The sequence below is a fragment of the Bufo bufo genome, chromosome 7, assembly GCF_905171765.1.
Source record: "Bufo bufo chromosome 7, aBufBuf1.1, whole genome shotgun sequence".
NCBI classification, from domain to species: domain Eukaryota; kingdom Metazoa; phylum Chordata; class Amphibia; order Anura; family Bufonidae; genus Bufo; species Bufo bufo.
The window spans coordinates 153,081,366-153,102,107 of NC_053395.1; the positions used below are offsets into that span (position 1 = coordinate 153,081,366).

General features: G+C 46.2%; 1 protein-coding gene across 1 annotated transcript in view; it reads right to left on the reverse strand.

Moving 5' to 3' along the window:
- Window positions 1-559: 559 nt before the first annotated feature.
- Window positions 560-20,742, reverse strand: part of LOC121008056 (potassium voltage-gated channel subfamily H member 8-like) — a 777,955-nt gene continuing 757,772 nt past the window's right edge. The window contains exons 14-15 of the mRNA XM_040440333.1: window positions 5,120-5,163; window positions 560-1,309 (exon numbers count right to left, since the gene is read on the reverse strand). Of these exons, the coding sequence (XP_040296267.1) occupies window positions 560-1,309; window positions 5,120-5,163 (794 nt within the window). The remainder of the gene's footprint in view (window positions 1,310-5,119; window positions 5,164-20,742) is intronic.

Below are 20,742 nucleotides of genomic sequence, written 5' to 3' on the forward strand. Positions count from 1 at the left end.
CGGTATTGGGCCCCTAGGACGGAACTCAATACCAGAAAAGTTTAACGCAAGTGTGAAAGTACCATAAGTGTTAATATTAACAATGTTAAAATCATGCTATAAGAAACTTTTTTTTAATTCTCAAGTTCCAGGCGCGTAGACAGCTTTGTTCCCCTTAACCATTTGTGTACTGGGTCTAGCCCCTTTTGATAGTGCTCAAGTAGCAATTATCTATAGTAGTTAAAAGTATCTTGTAAAATTTGTTAAACAGTAAGTCCATGTGCACAAAGTGCTAAAATGATGCTGCGAGTGTAACTATCAGCCAAAAGAACCAACTTTAGAATAGAAAGTGTTTTGTTTCACTATAAATTGCAAGGTTTGTCAAAATAAAAGTGATGGGTAGTTTTTCTCGTTGCCTCATTAACAGTGTTGTGGCAGTGAGAATGAACTCTGGCAGTAGTTAGACATTCTCTTGTCAACAGGATAACAGTATCCTACAGTAACTTGGTCCAGCCTTGGAGAACTCCACTTTGGTTAACATCCCTGTGGTCAGTGCTTTGGTTTCAAAATCTTTCCACCATTACACATTGGTGCCTTCATCATCTATGAACCTAATGATGTCTCCTTGTGAGTCTCCAGAAGAACTGCGGACCAGTTCCACAGCTGCAGGAGATGTCTCTCTATAGTCTCGTGACATCAATCCCAAGAGGTCGGCCACTCTGTCTTTTATTGGGTCGGCATCTTTAGGGCTACAGAATGATCTGCTGGATGTAAAACTAGGGCTGGACTTCTGCACTTCATTTTGCTTGTTAGATGGTTGAAGAGAAGCCATCACTGGGGATGAATTACTGTGCATTACCTGGCTTACATTGTTCATTTGTGATCTGGGCAAATGACTATGGCAAGGAGACAGTGTTTGGTTCACAGTCATGGGGCTGCAACTCTTGTGCTGTCTGTGGTGAGTACATGAATGTCTAAGGAATGAATCCAGAGAAAGGGCAGGGTGAACATTTTTCGTGCATGAATTCTCTGTCTTGGCAGCCTTGGTAGGCTGATTTAAGGCCTCCATCCAAGCCGTGTCAGGTTGTGCTACATCTGCCCTTGTTTGACCAGGACAGGATGTTCCAACAAGGCTAGGAATGGTAACTTGGGACTGCTGTCCACTGCAAAACCCACTACTGTTGCTGTAGGTGTTATTCAGGGTAGGTGTAAGGAGACCTACAGAGGGGGACTGCATGTAGCTCTGGTTTAGGAGTACAGGCCTCATAAGCTGAAGCATCTCATTCAGGTCCTTACTTAACTGTGTAACTTGTTGAGAAAGGACGGTCATCTAAAAAAAAATCACAGACAACAATATGTTAAGAATAAATATGGAGCATATTGTATTAACCATGTTCAACTATGCACTGGTGTATCAGCCAAGAATTTTCTATGGTCTCTGTATTGTTTCTTAAAGGGGTATTGCCATCTTACACATACATGGATTATCCACTGGACACAATATAAGTAAATATCTGATCATAATGGGACTCTCAACTATGCACAGGCTTCTGGTGAGCCCTTTTCTATGATTCTTTGACACTGCATTCTTCATATACTTAAACATACTCCATTGAAATCTATAGGAGTCTTGCGGAGCACTGAATAAGATGGAAATACCACTTTAATTAAGACGAAAAACATACTTCACATTTCATTCTGCATGTAAAATATTTAATCAACTTTCAAATTCTTAAAAGCTGTAGAACCCAGATATTTGGCATGACTGATGATACATTTCATTAAAGATTAATGCATATTCAAAGCTGAGCCTGACAGCAGGGGTGTTGTTGGACTGCTGGGTCTCGCCGCCTGCAGGTGTTGTAATGCTGCGGAGGTGGTTGTCATGTAGCAGTGCGCCAATTTTGAGTATGGACCCACTCATTAGAGGCCACCTTCACCTGGTGAGTGGACCTATGCATTTTGATCAAAACGAATATTAAAAACTTATGCTAAGGCATATGTTAAATACAAAAATCAATGACAGAATTTCATTTTTTTCCATCACGTCCAGAAAGAGTTAATAAAATGTAATCAATTTGGATCCCAAAATGGCAACGGAAAGATAAAAAGGTGAAGCCTTGTTGAATGCAGCAATGCAAAAACTAAAAAAATTACTGTGGACCTTAAGGGGGTTGTGTCACTTCAGCAAGTGGCATTTATCATGTAGAGGAAGTTAATACAAGGCACTTATTAATGTATTGTGATTGTACATATTGCCTCCTTTGCTGGCTGGATTAATTTTTCCATCACATTATACACTGCTCGTTTTCATGGTAATGACCACCTTGCAATCTATCAGTGGTGGCCTGATGGGTTGCAGGGTGGTCATAACCATGGAAATGAGCGGTGTATAATGAGATGGAAAAATGAATCCAGCCAGCAAAGGAGGCAATATGGACAATCACAATACATTAGTAAATGGCTTGTATTAACTTCCTCTACATGATAAATGCTCCCTAGCATCCCCGCCCATTGGTTGCTCCCCCCGACACCGGATGTTTTTATCCATGTACAGGGAGAAGCAGCATCGGCGGTGCGGGGACCAGGGGCGGCGCAGGGAGCAGGGTAAGTATATTACCTGTGAGGGGCCCGGCACATGGGGGGGGCAGTTTGAGAACTTGGATAACCACTTTAATGTCTAAATAGACTTAGTACTTACGGGGATAAAGGGGTACTGATGCAAAATTTTAACAAAAATGGAGTCGGAGAGGGCAAAAATAACAAATGGGGAGTACTCAGCTTACTGATCCCCGCTGCTCCGATCTCCGCACCTCTTCATTTCCTTTTCACTAGCTTGAAACATCAAAAACAAGTTGTTTTTCATACTGAGCCAGTCACTGGCTGCACTGCTCACCCACCTCAGGCAGTAACTGGCTAAATGGGCAGTCCAAGCCACTGGCAGCATGTGGGACCAGAGAAGAGAAGGTGGTAAAGAGCAGGGACCCGAGCAGCAGCCTAACAGCAGCATCAGGTGATTGATAAGGTTGTGACACGGGAATTCCCCTTTAAATTAGTTGTATGACATGAGAAAACCAGGGCTGCTTTCTTCCATAAACACCACTTTTGTCCATAGTATTGGTGCTTAGTGTCAATCAATTGAGTGGTGCTGAGGTACAATGCCAGACACAGACACTGAACATGAGTGGTACTGTTTCTATTTTTTTTTTTTTATTAGATTTGGCTATCCCTATATACAGTGGATCTTGAAAGTTTGTGAACCCTTCAGATTTGTTTATATTTCTGCATAAATTTGACCTACGTTACCTTACAAATACAAATGCTAGAAGTAGATAAAGATAACCAAATCAAACAAATGTGTCAAAAATATTAGATTTGTTCATTTTTTAAATAAAGAAAATGATCCAATATCACATGTCCATGAGTGGCAAAAGTATACTGTATGAACCCTTGCTTTCAGTATCTGGTGTGACCCCCCTTGTGCAGCAATAACTACAACTAAAAGTTTCTGGTAATTCTTGATTAGTCAAGAATTGGCTTGGAGGATTTTTAGCCCATTCTTCATACAAAACAGCTTCAAGGTAAAATGTACAGCAGAAAAATCGGTAGCTGAAATCAATGGGAAGCTGCTAATAGAGTTTTAAATTGGGATACAACAGCAGAAACCAGCCATTTTCCACTGTTTAATCAGTGTCAGATTTTAGCCATGTGAACATACAGTACCCTCAACTCAGTTATGTTGGTGGGTTTCCTCCCATGAACTGCTAGCTTCAGGTCCTTCTACATTTCTATTAGAATAAGGTCAGGACTTTGACTTTGAAATTGGCCATTCCAAAATTTTAACTTTATTCTTCTTTTTAATCATTCTTTGGTGGAAAGACTTGTGGGTGTAGTGTCATTGTCTTGCATGACCCACTTTTTTTTGAAATCCAGCTCACGGACAGATGCCACGGACAGATGCCACATTTTAACTTTGGATCTGCTGGTATAATCCTAAATTAATTTTCCCTTCAATAATGCAGAGTTCTCATTTCCCCAAACATAACGCTTTTTATTTTAAACCAAAAAGTTCTATTTTGGTCTCATCCATCCACAAAACATTGTTCTAATAGCTTTCTGGTTTGTCCAGGTGATCTTTAGCAAACTGCACATGGGCATCAATGTTCTTTTTGGAGAGAAGAAGATTTTTTCTTGAAATCCTGCTATCTGACCCCATTGTTGTTCAGTGTCCTCCTGATGATGGACCCATGAACATTAACATTAGCTAATGTGAGAAAGGCCTTTAGCTGCTTAGAGGTTACCTTGGATTCGTTTGTCACTACAGGTACTATTATATGCCTTTCTCTTGGCATGATCTTTGTTGGTTGACCAATTAGGAGGCATAATTATGTTCTTGATTTTTCTCCATTTGTACACAATCTGCCTGACTGTGGATTGTTGAGTCCAATCTCTTTAGAGATGGTTTTCCAGTCTGATGAGCATAAACAACTCTTCCTCTGAGGTCCTCAGAAATGTCCTTTGCCCGTGCCTTAAAACACTTCCACAAACTTGTTGAAGTGAAGACCAGATTTTGACAGCTCCCTGTTCATTAAATAAAACAGGTCATTTCATTGATCGAAAACACCTGACACCTGAAAATCACCTTCAAATTATCTGCTAATCCCAAAGTTTGCATACTTTTGCTATTTACAGATAGATTAGATCATTTTCCTCAATACATAAATGACAGTGGTTATTATTTTTGACCCATTTGTTTGATTTGGTTATCTTTATCTACTTTTTGGAATTGCGTGAAAATCTGATGTAGTTTTAGGTCAAATATATGCAGAAATATAGAAAATTTTGAAGAGTTCACAGACTTTCAAACCTTTATATCTTGTGGTTTTTATTATACATACATACATTTACTTGTAATTTTGCAAGCCAGTCTATAGCAGGTTAATAAATGGTTCAGATCTTGGTTTAGATTTTTAATAAGCGGACAAGGTATCAAGGGCTATGAATAGAGACATTGTTAAAATATCATTTAATTTTTAAATAAAGCAGAGCGCCATGCTAGAATGTGCGCAGAACTGGGTTTTAGTACGAGAGGACAAAAAGTTCAGCACAGATATTTCACTTAATATTTCAATGAACTCACCTCCTGATTCAATTTCACAATGCTTTTCCTGGTCTCTGCGTTTTCTGCTTTAGGAAAATTAAGAGGTAAGTTCTCTTTAGTCAATGAATCACATCATATTAGTGCAACCTCAGGATGTATCACTGGGGTCTAGAAATCTGCTATATGCATATCAACTTAGCTATCGGAATCTGTCATCAGAACAGACCCTCACATGTGGATATCTATTACATAACTTGTGGATACAATGCTACCCTCTAAAAGTATAGGTCTCTTGTAAGAAAACCAGTGGTGGTGGCTAGTCACATCAGTGGCCTAGATTTACTAATGTGTCATATGTTTAAAAAATGTTGCACACTGGTACAACATTGGCACAACTACAATTTTACTTGACTATAATTAGATCTATCATAGTTGGTTTGGTCTTGGACACGAAAAAAATTTCTGCATACAGAATTCACAATACAACATGTCAAATTGAGTTTCCCCAAAATGTCCTTATAGAAAATAATTCCATGTATAAAGTGTCAAAAAGAAAGAAAATAAAGTTTTACATTGTTAACCTGGAGTCATCTCATTGGGCCCAATAGCAAAGCTTAGTATGGGCTCCACCAATGGAGGAATTTATTAAATAAAAAAGTGTGCCCTATCTTAGCCACTTTACCCGACTTCAATGTAAAAAAAAAAAGGGAAACAGGTGCTTCATATAAAACGTAATGCTCATTCTGAAAACAAAATTTCTCATTGTGTTTATTCCAGACAGGAGCATAGCTATAGGCGAAGTAGGGGAAGCGGCTGCTTTGGGCCCTCAGGAGGAAGACTAAAAGATTTTATTGTCAGGGCCCCCTCAACAGTATTATACAAAGACATTATACACAGTGGAACTGTAGGAAACGGATGGCGTGGCTGCTGGGCCTAGTCTGAGAGCGTGATCTTGAAAAGCCACAGGAGTGGGGGTTGCAAAGAAGTTGCTGGGGGGGGGGGGGGGGCATTAACAAATTTGCTGTGGGGTCCAGTCAATTGTAGTAACGTCACTGAATGCGCAACTCATGTTATACGCGGTGTCCAAAATTTGCTACGTGTTTGGAAATCAGCGCATTTGCCAATTCTCTGAAGTGATTTTACAAAGTAATCAGCTTCATGGAAGAAGTGTTAAATCATTATCTGTAGTCTGTATCTTATTACATTCAATATGGCCGCTGTCATGTTGAGACATGTTATCATTAGAATCCTGGCAGATGACTCACCTACTTGTCATGTCATAATGGGGTATAAAGTGAGGTGACACACTGACCCAAGCCTATCCAAGACCATCCAAGACCATTTTATAATAAATATTTTTTTTTGTGCGTGTTTCTTTAAAAAATATGATTGTTGTGTTTTTTTTGTTTTTTTTAACTACTAACTAAGTAATTGAGTGCCATTTCTCCTGCACCCCTGAGGTATCTCAGGGTGTGCAGGGCTGAACCCTTGAAGGATGGGTAACCAATAAACTCCAGAGAGGAAATTTATTAAAGGGATCTTATCTTGCCATCAGGGTCATTTATGGCGTACTGCAAGGATATAGATCCATGGCTTTCTGTGCCACTGTCAGGTCGCAGACGCAGCATGTCGCAGTGCGACACTACTGACTATCATTACAAAAAATGTCATGTGACATTAGTGCAACATAATCGTCGCTCGACAGATGTCGCAATGTAGCTGTACCCTTTTTGTTGCGCGACTTATTGTCACATCATTAGAATCCTGGCAGATGACTCACCTACTTGTGATGTCAAAATGGGGTATAAAGTGATGTGACGCACTGACCCAAGCCTCAGTCTCCCGGGCTGGCTCTAACCATTAGAGGTTCTCTGACGAGAAGAACAGGACCAGATCGGGTAAGTTTTGCCACTTTTGTCCTCGTGTTTGGGAATAGTTTTGGCAATCTTTATTTTCTTTCTCTTCCATACAATGTGGGAGCTGCGTGTGACCCTCTCCGGCCCCTGAAAATCTGCCTGATGTGCGACACTCAACCTCCTCCAATGGAAGAATTCCAGGAGAAAGTGAAGAAGGAGCCTCCACCTCACTGCAAGGGCCAGAGCCACAGAAATCCAAGACCATTTTATAATAAATAAAGATTTTTTTGTGTTTCTTAAAAAAATGATTGTTGTGTTTTTTCTTCTGAAATACTAAATTGTGCCATTTCTCCTGTGCCCCTATATTCTATAGGTATCCTAGGGGTGTATTGAAAGGAAATTTATTAAAGTAATAATGCTATCAGGGACATTTATGGCGTACTGCTAGGACAGTGCTGGCGAACCTATATTCTATAGGTATCCTAGGGGTGTATTGAAAGGAAATTTATTAAAGTGATAATGCTATCAGGGACATTTATGGCGTACTGCTAGGACAGTGCTGTCCGGGCTCTGGAAGCCCTGAGCTCAGCAGTAATGAAGCTCACAAATGTGCATCACCTGCAGCTCCCGGCCGCCTGGATCCTCCTTGCCCGCACCATGTCACCTTTTTTGTGTTTCTTAAAAAAATGATTGTTGTGTTTTTTCTTCTGAAATACTAAATTGTGCCATTTCTCCTGTGCCCCTATATTCTATAGGTATCCTAGGGGTGTATTGAAAGGAAATTTATTAAAGTGATAATGCTATCAGGGACTTTTATGGCGTACTGCTAGGACAGTGCTGGCGAACCTATAGCACGGGTGCCAGAGGCGGTACTCAGAGCAGTGTCGGACTGGGGGGCCCACCCTACAGCTACCAAAAAGAAATATTACTTGTTCATTTTTCGGGCTCATGCACATGAATATTTGCAGTTTAGCACATAATACAGTGTCCAAAACAGAACGGTATTGTGCACTGCTCTATATCAGATTGTTTCTCATTAAGCAGCTCATTGTAGTTGATAACCTAATCTGTTAAGGTCGCTTTACACAGGGCAACAGAGCAGGAGATTGTTGGGAAGGAAGCGTTCCTTCCTGACAATTGCCTGCTCTTTAACGGAGGAGAACACTGTTAGGGCTGCAGTAAACGATCATTTTAGTAATCGAGTATTCTACTGATTATTTTTACGATTAATCGAGTAATCTCATGAGAAAAATGAATTAATAGACTGTTTTACTTTATAAAAACTCATTAGACCCCCTGCCATCAGTCCCCAACAGCCTTCGTTCCCCCGTGTGATCAGCCCAAGTGCATCAGTTCCCCCTAGTGCCATCAGATCCACTATCCCCCAGTGCCATCAGCTCCGTTCCCCCAGTGCCATCAGCTCCGTTCCCCCAGTGCCATCAGCTCCGTTCCCCCAGTGCCATCAGCTCCGTTCCCCCAGTGCCATCCGCTCCACTATCCCCAGTGCCATCAGCTCTACTATCCCCAGTGCCATCAGCTCCACTATCCCCAGTGCCATCAGCTCCACTATCCCCAGTGCCATCAGCTCCACTATCCCCAGTGCCATCAGCTCCACTATCCCCAGTGCCATACGCTCCACTATCCCCAGTGCCATCAGCTTGCCCCCCCCCCCAAGAGCCGGTCCGAGTAATGAACCAGGCAACAGCGGTCCAGAGTGCCCAGGACAGCAGGAGGTAAGTCATCCAGCCATAGAGCATGACTCGGTGACATATATTACAGAGATGAAGCGGTGACCCCCCCCCCCAACATGTGTCAGTCTTTACTGTAGTTCAGGCATTCTGTTCATGAAGGCACTCTCTCTCAGGTTCAGTCACAATCCGCCTGTAATGAGGACTTCACACCTAAGCACTTATTTACCCTATAGTAGTTTCCATTCCTATTATTGCTAAGCCTGCAGCTCACATCCCTGTGTTTATTACATATGCTCCCTCCATACCGACTGTGCCCTTCTCCAGACTTTTCAGCTTCTTGCTAATCGTCCCATTGACTGCAGAGTGCTAGTGCCGCTCGCGATCCCGCCGCCCAGTCAGGATGCTTTTCATAGATTGTCTGTCCGGGCTCTGGAAGCCCTGAGCTCAGCAGTAATGAAGCTCACAAATGTGCATCACCTGAAGGACAGGTGAGGAAAGGGTTAAGTGTGAGTGGGGGCGGGATTGGGCAGAGGCGAGAGTTGCTAGGGTAACGGGGGGTGCGGTCAGAGCGGAGACAGAGGAAGGAGGCGGAAGCAGGAGCAGTGCGGCCAGGGGAGCGAAACGGACGGTATGATGTCGGCGCCTGTTATGACGGTGGAGGAGATGCTGGAGAGGCTGCGGCGCGAAGCGGAGGTGCGGGGGCCTGGCTGGCTGCAGGAGCAGGTTGGTGCGTGTATAGTTTCACCTGCTCCTGTGGCTACCCCCATTGTTCGGGCTGCCCGGCCGCGGCAGAGTATTCCACCGGCGCGCCTAAGCCCTGAAAACACCCCCCGGGCCCGGCGCCGAGTAGGGAGTCCCCCTGCGGACCCTCGGCGGCGGAGAGCGGCCGCTCAGCCTTCCGCGAGTCGCTCTCGCCGCGGGAGGAATCCCAATACACGGCGGGGCCTTGAGAGGAGCGGGACGCCCCTTCCCCCGCTCCCTGCGGCAGTTCAACCGGATTCCGTACCAGGATCGGTGGATCGGCCCAGTCCTTCCTTTAGCGGGCGGTCCACTCGGCTTCTAGATGACATCCGGGTTCCTCGGGCTGCACTGGGTGGAGATGAATACCAGCGCAGGTCCAGAGAAGATCTAAGCAGCGTTGATGAAGGTCCCCTTGCCGTGGTAGATGCCGCGGTCTCTTCCCGGTGTCCGTCCAGCTTGGTGCAGAGGGTCGTGCAGGTGGTCCAGGAGGAACAGCCGTCGACGTCCAGGAGCTATGACGGTGAAGTGTCGATGCGGCGGGAGTCAGGATCTACGGCAGCGGGAGTCACAGCGCCCGTGGTGCCTGGTGAGATTGCTTGGGGCTCCATGTTAGCGCAGGGTTTCCCGGTGGGTGGGGGGGGGGACCATGGGTGACTTTGGTAAGGGTTTGGGGCAGTTTTTGGGGGGTTTAGCGGGATGGTTGTCTGGTATGGGGTCCGGCGTTGGGTCTCCGTTGCCGGGGTGGGGAGTGGTGCCGGTGTCTGGTGCATGTACACAAGGGGTTACGCGGGGGGGATGAGGAGGGGCAGAGGTTGGATGATAGGGCTCGTGGTGAGGTGTACGTGTGCTTTGAGGGGCCGCTGGGGGCTCATTTGAAGCAGGAAGTGAGGGAAAAGATCTGGAAGGGAGAGTATGTGGAGATATTCTCGCTGCTCCCATTGGAACGGTTTAACCTGGATAGGGGGAAGAAGGAGGAGGGAAAAAAGGAAGACGAGGATAAGCGTCGGGATCGATTGATCCCACGTACATTTGCTAATTGGCTACAGGCGTTTGCCATATTAGCAAGTGTCATTGGGGAAAGGTCTCCGGATTGTTGTTCGGCGCTTTTTTGCTACCAGGATGCTATTGGGGAAGCTTATAGGTCTTATGGTGGTGTGGGTTGGCTCCGTTACGATGAGCAGTTCCGGCAGCGTAAGACGGGGAGACCTGATATCCGGTGGGATCATAAGGATATTGGGTTGTGGTTGAGGGTGACGGCGCCTCCTAGGGCTGGGCAGTCCTTTCGGGGGGAGTCCGGGGGGTCATCCCCGGGTGCTTTGGCAGCGGCATCGGCAAAAGGATTGTGTTTCCTTTTTAATGAAGGAAATTGCAGATTTGGTGCCAAGTGCAAATTTAAGCACGAGTGCACGGGGTGTGGGGGAGCCCATGGAGCTAACCGTTGCTTCAAAGGGGGAAGGAATAGAGGGGGTGATGGTGCTGGAAAAGGGACGGACGCCGGTGCGGGTGGAAGAGATGCAGGGGTTCCTAGATAGATATCCGGATTGGGTTGCGGCTGGTTTGTTGGGGGATGGTTTTAGGTTCGGTTTTCGTATTCCATCGGTTGTTACGGCGGGGCCAATTGTTCTTAAGAATCTTAGGTCTGCGCTTGTTCATGCGGGAGTGGTGGCGGAGAAATTGAGGAAGGAGGTGGAGCTGGGGCGGATGGCGGGTCCATTCAAGGAACCGCCGATTCCGGGGTTGAGGGTGTCTCCGCTAGGAGTGGTGCCTAAGAAAGAGCCGAACAAGTTTCGGCTCATTCATCACTTGTCTTACCCAAAAGGGGCGTCGGTCAATGATGGTATAGATCCTGAACTTTGTTCGGTGGTCTATACTTCCTTTGATGCGGCTGTAAAATGGGTGAGGCAGTTGGGGCAGGGGACGTTGATGGCTAAGGTTGATGTGGAGGCAGCGTTTCGTTTGCTTCCGGTACACGTGGAGAGCATGGGTTTGTTGGGCTGTTTTTGGGATGGGGAGTATTTTGTGGATAGGTGCTTGCTAATGGGGTGCTCTCTTTCGTGTGCGTATTTTGAGACCTTTAGCTCGTTTCTAGAATGGGTAGTGGTGGAAGTTTCAGGTTGTTCATCCGTTATCCATTATTTAGACGATTTTTTGTGTTTAGGGCCGGCGAATTCACGGGTTTGTTCTTTGTTGCTGCACACGGTGCAGTCGGTTTTTGCGCGTTTTGGGGTGCCGTTGGCGCAGGAGAAGACGTTGGGTCCGGTGACAGAGTTGTGTTTTTTGGGGATTGTTATAGATACGGAGCGGATGGAGTGCAGGCTTCCCCAGGATAAGTTGGTGGATTTGCGTCAGGAGATTGATAGGGCCATAGGGAGGGAGAAGATTAGGTTGCGGGATTTGCACTCATTGTTAGGTAAATTGAACTTTGCTTGTCAAATTATGCCAATGGGTAAAATTTTTTGTAGACGGTTGGCCGCGGCTACGGCAGGGGTGTCAGCGCCGTATCATTTTATCAGGTTACGTAAGGAGTTAAAAGGGGATTTGAGGGTGTGGGCGGAGTTTTTGGGTCAGTACAATGGCAGGTCTTTGGTGATGGCGGAGTTGTGTGATAGTGTGGAGTTTGAGTTATATACTGACGCGTCGGGGGGAGTGGGTTTTGGGGCCTATTGCCAGGGGCAATGGTGTGCGGGCGTGTGGCCGGATTCGTGGGTAAGTCGTGGGTGGGTGAGGAACATGGCTTTGTTAGAACTTTTTCCCATTGTGATGGGGGTGGTGTTGTGGGGTGAGAAATTTGAAAACAGGAAGGTGCGTTTTCATTGTGACAATTTGGGGGTGGTTCAGGCTATCAACAGTTTGTCCGCATCTTCTCCGCCGGTGGTTAGGTTGTTACAGTTTCTGGTATTGCGATGTTTGTCGATAAATATGTGGTTGGTGGCAGAACATGTTGCTGGAGTTTCTAATTCGGTGGCGGATTCTCTTTCTCGTTTACAGTGGGAGCGGTTCCGGCTTCTAGTTCCAGAAGCGGAGGTGGAGGGTCTGGAGTGTCCGCCGTGGCTGTGGGGGATCCTGGAGGAGAAGTGATGGGGATGTTGAGGGATTTGTTGAGTCCGGGTACTTGGAGGGAGTATGGTAAGGCGTGGACGACCTGGGAAACTTGGAATGGAACCTGGGGGGCTGGTATTGGGGATGGTGATGTGAGGTTGTTGATGTTGCTGGGGCAGTTGAAGAGTGAGGGGTGGTCGGTGTCAAAGGTGAATCATTTTATTGCAGGGGTAGCGTTTGGTTTGAAGTTGCGGGGGCTACCGGATTTGACTAAGAGTTTTTTGGTGCGGCAGGTTTTGAAGGGATGGCGTAGGGGAGCAGGCAGGGTGCTGGATTGTCTGAGGCCGGTGTCTTTTGAGCTGTTGTTGCAAATGGGTGATAAGTTGAGTTGTATTTGTAGCTCCGATTGGGAGCTGGGGCTGTTTAAGGCTGCGTTTGCTTTGGCGTTTTTCAGTGCCTTCCGCTTGGGGGAGTTGGTGTGTGGCAGTGTTCACAGGGCGGGGGGACTTAGGAGTGAGGATGTCGATTTGGCAGGGGACAGGGTGTCTGTCCGGATTCGCAGGTCAAAAACGGATTAGGAGGGTAGGGTGCAGCGTTTTACTTTGTTTTCAGTACCGGGGTGTAGTATGTGCCCGGTGCGGTGTGCAGGGTCTTATGGTTCAGGTCTGCAGAGGGATGCGGTCCCGTTTCTTAGGCATGAGGATGGTTCCTTTTTGTCTAGATTTCAGTTTCTGGCAGTCTTTAAAAAATGCTTAAAGGTTTTGGGTGTGCCTGTCAAGGATTATTCTGGTCATTCGTTCAGAATTGGGGCGGCGACTGAGGCAGCCAGGTTGGGCGCCAGTGAGGTGATTAGGAGGATAGGGCGTTGGGAGTCTGTGCGGTTTAAATCGTATGTGCGGCCTGCATTGTTGTAATGGTTCTGTGGGTGGTTGGTTGGTGTTCATTTTGTTCTTTTGTGTTCACAGGTCGGACGACGGTGGCTTTGGTGTGGATCTTAGGTCACTCCTATGTGTTTTGGGGGGCGATAAGAGCGGACGTGAGGCCGAATGGTCGCCAGTTGGGTATTAGTCCGGAGTTGGCTACGGTCAGGTGGTTAGGTGTGAGAGGTATGTTGTGGGGCGGAGTGTTGCGGGAGGTGCATCATTTTGTGCGGTTGGATCGTCCTCCGGATGTGTTGGTTTTGCATGTGGGGGGTAACGACTTGGGCAAGCGTCCTTTTAGGGAATTGGTTCGTGATGTTAAGTTTGACCTGCTTAGGATCTGGGCGTTGTTTCCGGGGGTGATCACAGTCTGGTCTGACATTGTTCCGCGTAAGGCTTGGAGGGGTGCGAGGTCAGTGGAGAGTCTTAATAAGGCACGGATCAAGGTAAATAGGGCAGTGGGCCAGTTTATGGCGAGGAATGGCGGTGTGGTGGTGCGGCATGAGGTATTGGAGAAGGGTGTGGGTGCATTTTGGAGAGCAGATGGAGTGCACCTGAATGCGGTGGGGACGGATTTGTGGTCTCTGGGGCTCCAGAGTGGTGTGGAAATAGCTTTACGTATGTGGAGGGACGCGCAGGTTTGAGGTGGTCAAGCTGCGCGTTCTTGGAGGCGGGGGAGGTCCTTGAAGTGGAAGAATATGGTGGTACCTGAGGGTGGGAGGGCCCCGCGGGAGGGGCTGGACTCTCATTGAGGAGCTGGTAGTAACTAATTACGCGTCCATCAGTTGCTGCCTCCGAGCTGGGTTCAACTAGTGTTGAGCGCGAATATTCGAATTGCGAATTTTTATCGCGAATATCGCAACTTCGAGAAGTCGCGAAGAATAAGAATATTTGCCTCTATATTCGTTAAAACGAAATTTCGTTTCATTTTAAGCTAATAAAATAATAGAAATATAATTTATTAGGCCCAATGCATTTAGAACAACTCACATATTATAAATCACACACAAGCTGTAAGCAAAAGCAGCTAACAGTAGTTTGGATGAGCCAGCTAACCATTACACGAACAGAATTTTTATACGAATTTAATGGTAGCGAATTTTCGCATACAATATAAGAAAGAGTCAAAATTATATGAGTATTGGGAAGAGCCAGCTAACCATTACACGAACAGAATTTTTTTAGGAATTTAATGGTAGCGAATTTTCGCATACAATATAAGAAAGAGTCAAAATTATATGAGTAACTGAACGCTTTTTACATGTCAAGTTAATTCTCGGCACGGTTGCTTGTCATGGAACATAACCTAGCCTTTGCGAAAAAAAAAACGTCTTTACAACATGCGATCCGCACACAAGCTTTAAGCATTAGCAATAAGCATAGTAATACTTGACTGATGAAATGACTCGAAATTTTTCGAAAATAGTGCTATATACGAAAATCAAGAATATAGCACTATATTCGAAAAATACGGCATATTCGTAATATTCTAAAAGACGGAGTTAGAGCAATATTACGAATATTCTAAAAGACGAAGTTAGAGCAGTATTAAGAAATTTCGGAAAATACACATATAGATTGTAATTTAGCTAATATACTGCTAAAGTAATTTTTTTAATAGTGTACATATTTTCCAAAAACTGAAGTTCAGAAGAGGCCAAAAAAATTAGATAAGAAAAAAAAAAAGGATTATAGCACTATATTAGCTAAATTACAATCTATGTGTATTATACGAAATTTCTTAATATTGCTCTAACTTCGTCTTTTAGAATATTCGTAATATTGCTCTAACTCCGTCTTTTAGAATATTACGAATATTCTAAAAGACGAAGTTAGAGCAGTATTAAGAAATTTCGTAAAATACACATATTAGCCTAGCCATAGTCATAGGAACGTTGCCTTATACAGGAAAAAAATTCGTACGAAAAATTTATTCGCATATTATTCGCGAAAAATAAAATAATTACGAATATTCGATTTCGACGAAAATAATGCGAATATTCATTCGAATATTCGCGAAATATCGCGAAATCGAATATGGTACCTCCCGCTCATCACTAGGTTCAACGGCTGGGGGCAAGATGGAGACGCAGGTGTTACAGCGGTTATGAAGTTATTGGGGCTTCTAGGACCTCCCTCGTCATTGGTTAACTTATGTTATATTATGTATTTATTCAATAAACGGCTGCTGTGGCCGATTAAATCCAAGCAGTGGTGTGGTGTGTTTATTTCCATGGGTGTGGTGGGGGGTTGGGGGTAAGGTGATGGTTAATCTGGTGGGACTGAACAAATAGCCAATGCCCTCTTCAAGTCAGGCCGGACAGGAGCGTAGCGGTGGGGGAGGACGAGCATGAAGGGGCTTGGCTGTGAAGGACAGGTGAGGAAAGGGTTAAGTGTGAGTGGGGGCAGGATTGGGCAGAGGCGCGAGTTGCTAGGGTAACGGGGGGTGCGGCCAGAGCGGAGACAGAGGAAGGAGGCGGAAGCAGGAGCAGTGCGGCCAGGGGAGCGAAACGCCCACCCTCCCGTCCCTAATGAAAGGAGTAGTGGGGAAAGTGTTGGTGTTTTGTATGTGTCGCGGCAGTCGTGGAGGCGGGGGAGGTCCTTGAAGTGGAAGAATATGGTGGTACCTGTGGATGGGAGGGCCCCGCGGGAGGGGCTGGACTCTCATTGAGGAGCTGGTAGTAACTAATTACGCGTCCATCAGTTGCTGCCTCCGAGCTGGGTTCAACGGCTGGGGGCAAGATGGAGACGCAGGTGTTACAGCGGTTATGAAGTTATTGGAGCTTCTAGGACCTCCCTCGTCATTGGTTAACTTATGTTATATTATGTATTTATTTAATAAACGGCTGCTGTGGCCGATTAAATCCAAGCAGTGGTGTGGTGTGTTTATTTCCATGGGTGTGGTGGGGGGTTGGGGGTAAGGTGATGGTTAATCTGGTGGGACTGAACAAATACCCAATGCCCTCTTCATGTCATGTCATTTTTATAGAGCAGGTCGTTACAGATGCAGCAATGTCTAATATGTCTATTTTTTTTTTATTTCTATTAAAGGGATTGTCTCATCTCAGACAATGGGGACATATTGCTAGGATATGCACCCATTGTCTTATAGGTGCGGGTCACACCTATGCTGGGACCCACACCAAAATTAAGAACGGAGCCCTGAAAGTGGTGGAAGGCGCGCTGCGCATAAGCAGCCGCCTTCCATTTATTTTCTATGGGGCCGCCACAAATAACCGTGCGCTGGCTTGGCTATTTCCGTCAGGCCCATAAAAGTGAATGGGAGTGGTGGCTGGTCATGAGCAGTGCGCTCACATTTACTTCTATGGGGAGACCGATTGGTGGTGGCGAGACCGGAGTCCTCCAGCCACCACCCTGCGGGGCTCAGTTACTTATATAGGTGGGACCCACATCTATAAGACAAGCCATATGCACCCATTGTCTGAGATAAGACAATCCCTTTAAGTTTTACACAGTGAAAAATATCTTTTTGTGTTACCATTTTCTGAAAGCCATATTTTTTTTATTTTTTTTGGGCATTTGTCTTATGTAGGAGCTTGTAGGATGAGGTGACAGTTTGATTGGTACCATTTCGGAGTACATACGAGTTTTTTGATTGCTCGGCATTAGACTGTTTTGGCACTGTTTCTATATTATTTTTTTTTGGCATTCACCTAAGGGGATAGTTCGTGTGATATTTTCCTAGAGCAGGTCGTTACAGACGCAGCGATACCTAATATATGTTGTACACTGCTCAAAAAAATAAAGGGAACACTTAAACAACACAATGTAACTCCAAGTCAATCACACTTCTGTGAAATCAAACTGTCCACTTAGGAAGCAACACTGAGTGACAATCAATTTCACATGCTGTTGTGCAAATGGGATAGACAACAGGTGGAAATTATAGGCAATTAGCAAGACACCCCCAATAAAGGAGTGGTTCTGCAGGTGGTGAACACAGACCACTTCTCAGTTCCTATGCTTCCTGGCTGATGTTTTGGTCACTTTTGAATGCTGGCGGTGCTTTCACTCTAGTGGTAGCATGAGACGGAGTCTACAACCCATACAAGTGGCTCAGGTAGTGCAGCTTATCCAGTATGGCACATCAATGCGAGCTGTGGCAAGAAGGTTTGCTGTGTCTGTCAGCGTAGTGTCCAGAGCATGGAGGCGCTACCAGGAGACAGGCCAGTACATCAGGAGACGTGAAGGAGGCCGTAGGAGGGCAACAACCCAGCAGCAGGACCGCTACCTCTGCCTTTGTGCAAGGAGGAACAGGAGGAGCACTGCCAGAGCCCTGCAAAATGACCTCCAGCAGGCCACAAATGTGCATGTGTCTGCTCAAACGGTCAGAAACAGACTCCATGAGGGTGATATGAGAGCCTGACGCCCACAGGTGGGGGTTGTGCTTACAGCCCAACACCGTGCAAAACGTTTGGCATTTGCCAGAGAACACCAAGATTGGCAAATTCGCCACTGGCGCCCTGTGCTCTTCACAGATGAAAGCAGGTTCACACTGAGCACATGTGACAGACGTGACAGAGTCTGGAGACGCCGCGGAGAACGTTCTGCTGCCTGCAACATCCTCCAGCATGACCGGTTTGGCATTGGGTCAGTAATGGTGTGGGGTGGCATTTCTTTGGAGGGCCGCACAGCCCTCCATGTGCTCGCCAGGGGTAGCCTGACTGCCATTAGGTACCGAGATGAGATCCTCAGACCCCTTGTGAGACCATATGCTGGTGCGGTTGGCCCTGGGTTCCTCCTAATGCAAGACAATGCTAGACCTCATGTGGCTGGAGTGTGTCAGCAGTTCCTGCAAGACGAAAGCATTGATGCTATGGACTGGCCAGCCCGTTCCCCAGACCTGAATCCAATTGAGCACATCTGGGACATCATGTCTCGCTCTATCCACCAATGTCACGTTGCACGACGGACTGTCCAGGAGTTGGCAGATGCTTTAGTCCAGGTCTGGGAGGAGATCCCTCAGGAGACTGTCCGCCACCTCATCAGGAGCATGCACAGGCGTTGTAGGGAGGTCATACAGGCACGTGGAGGCCACACACACTACTGAGCCTCATTTTGACTTGTTTTGGATCAGCCTGAAGTGTGTTTTTCCACTTTAATTTTGAGTGTGACTCCAAATCCAGACCTCCATGGGTTGAAAAATTTGATTTTCCATTTTTTTATTTTTGTGTGATTTTGTTGTCAGCACATTCAACTATGTAAAGAACAAAGTATTTCAGAAGAATATTTAATTAATTCAGATCTAGGATGTGTTATTTTTGTGTTCCCTTTTTGTGTTTTAGTGTTTTTTGTGTTCCCTACGGAGCTGTGTGAGGACTAATTTTTTCAGGGGCCGATCTGTGTATTACTTTTTTAGCAATGTTTATTCAGATTTTTGTAGCATGCAGTCATAATTGTGATATAAAACTACAGCATGTTGCAGGAGAACTACAACTCCCAGCAGGTCCTGAAGGTTTGCATCTCACAGGGCATGCTAGGAGCTGTAATTTCCAGAGGGGAATGCAGTAAAATGTGAAATTATATTTTTATTAAACTATAGATTTACCTATATTGTATATTTTCTTGGGGGACTAGCGGCAGCCTGTGATGTGCACTACTGAGTCACAGGCAGCTTCTGGTTCATGGGGGACACAGCAGCACCACCAGCACGTCTGCACACTCAGGAGCACAGTAAAAGCCCGCCGCCGTGCTCTGCAGAATATGGGCGGGCGGCAGGGCTCTGTGAGGAAGCAGCGTGCGTGCAGCGCAGGGAGTGAGAAGGAAGCGCAGGCACCGCACCACATGTATCAAGAGGCGGGTCCTGCCACCCACTGAGAGATGGCAGCGTCAGCCACCAGCATCACTGCAGGGCAAGAAAAGTGGCGAGATGATCAAAATCATCTCGCCACCTTCTGTATGTCTGTGTAGCTTTGCTCTTCCTATTGAAGCGGCAGGCATCGGCGCTTGCCAGAAGGCCTGCGACTGCTGATTAATATTTAGACTAGAGGTCGCCCTACACTTTTTCCAGAAGAGTAAAAATACTCCTCCTAACAATTTTGAGGAGTATTTTTAGCCGAGGAGGAGTACAAATTTTGCGGTAATTCACATATATAATGCATAGGCCCACATAATGTTATGAGGCTGATATTTCTGCAGGGAAACCATTGCTAGTCTCCTGTGCATAAGTAAATGTAGACAATTTCACATTTATCCAACATCATACACTAAACATAAGACCACTGCTGCCATGCACAGCGCCCACCTGACGCTGCCATACGCAGCGGCCACCTGACGCTGCCATACACCGCGCCCACCTGACGCTGCCATACACAGCGCCCACCTGACGCTGCCATATTCAGCGCCCACCTGACGCTGCCATACACCGCGCCCACATGACGCTACCATACACAGTGCCCATCTGACGCTGCCATACACAGCGCCCACCTGACGCTGCCATACACTGCGCCGACCGACGCTGCCATACACAGGGCCCACCTGATGCTGCCATACACAGCGCCTACCTGACGCTGCCATACACAGCGCCCACCTGACGCTGCCATACTCAGCGCCCACCTGACACTACTATATACACATTGCAGACACATCTCTGCTACATGTACATTACACAGATAGAACTACTGTGTGCACATTACACACAGAAAACTGTACAATAGACTGGTTACACTGACATAGCCAGGCTTTATACACACCTTCCATACATGAAGTACCTCTGCATTCTGCACCAGCACAGCCTGTGTTCCCCTAACTCCTCCCACACACATGGCTGATCACATGACTGTGACATCACCACAGGTCCTGTAACCACAAAGTAGTGTTTAGTTCAGTCTCTGGAGCTGCTGGTGGGAGAGATGTCCGTGAGGGGTGGGGCTTCAACAAGGCAGGGGCCCACCGAGGATTTCCACGGCTCCCCTGTGGGCCAGTCCGAGCCTGCTCAGAGCCCTCTCTATGGCCACCCGCACCCTGGAAAAAGTCTATGGTGTACCAATATGCCTTAGACTTTTCCTACCATTCATCAGCGCAGGGCGCACTATGAACGGCACAGGCAGCGCACTGAATGTAGGCAGGCTATTATAGATAAATGATAAAGTACATGGAAGATATGCTATATTGGACTGCAGTATTCAGGTTAAATTGCCATGTTGGCACGTTGCGATAACTAAGTGGGTTTTGGGTTGCCGTTTGTGCACTTGGTCTCTAAAATGTTCGCCATCACTATGGCAGGATATGGATCCATGGATTTCTGTGCGACTGTCGCGTCCCGGTCTCAACATGTTTCATGTGGCAGTGTGACACCATTGCCTACCATTGGAAAAAATGTTGTGCAACATTATTTATGCAGTGTCTGGTGTAACTTGGGAATTGACACATTGACATTGAAATCTTTACTCAGG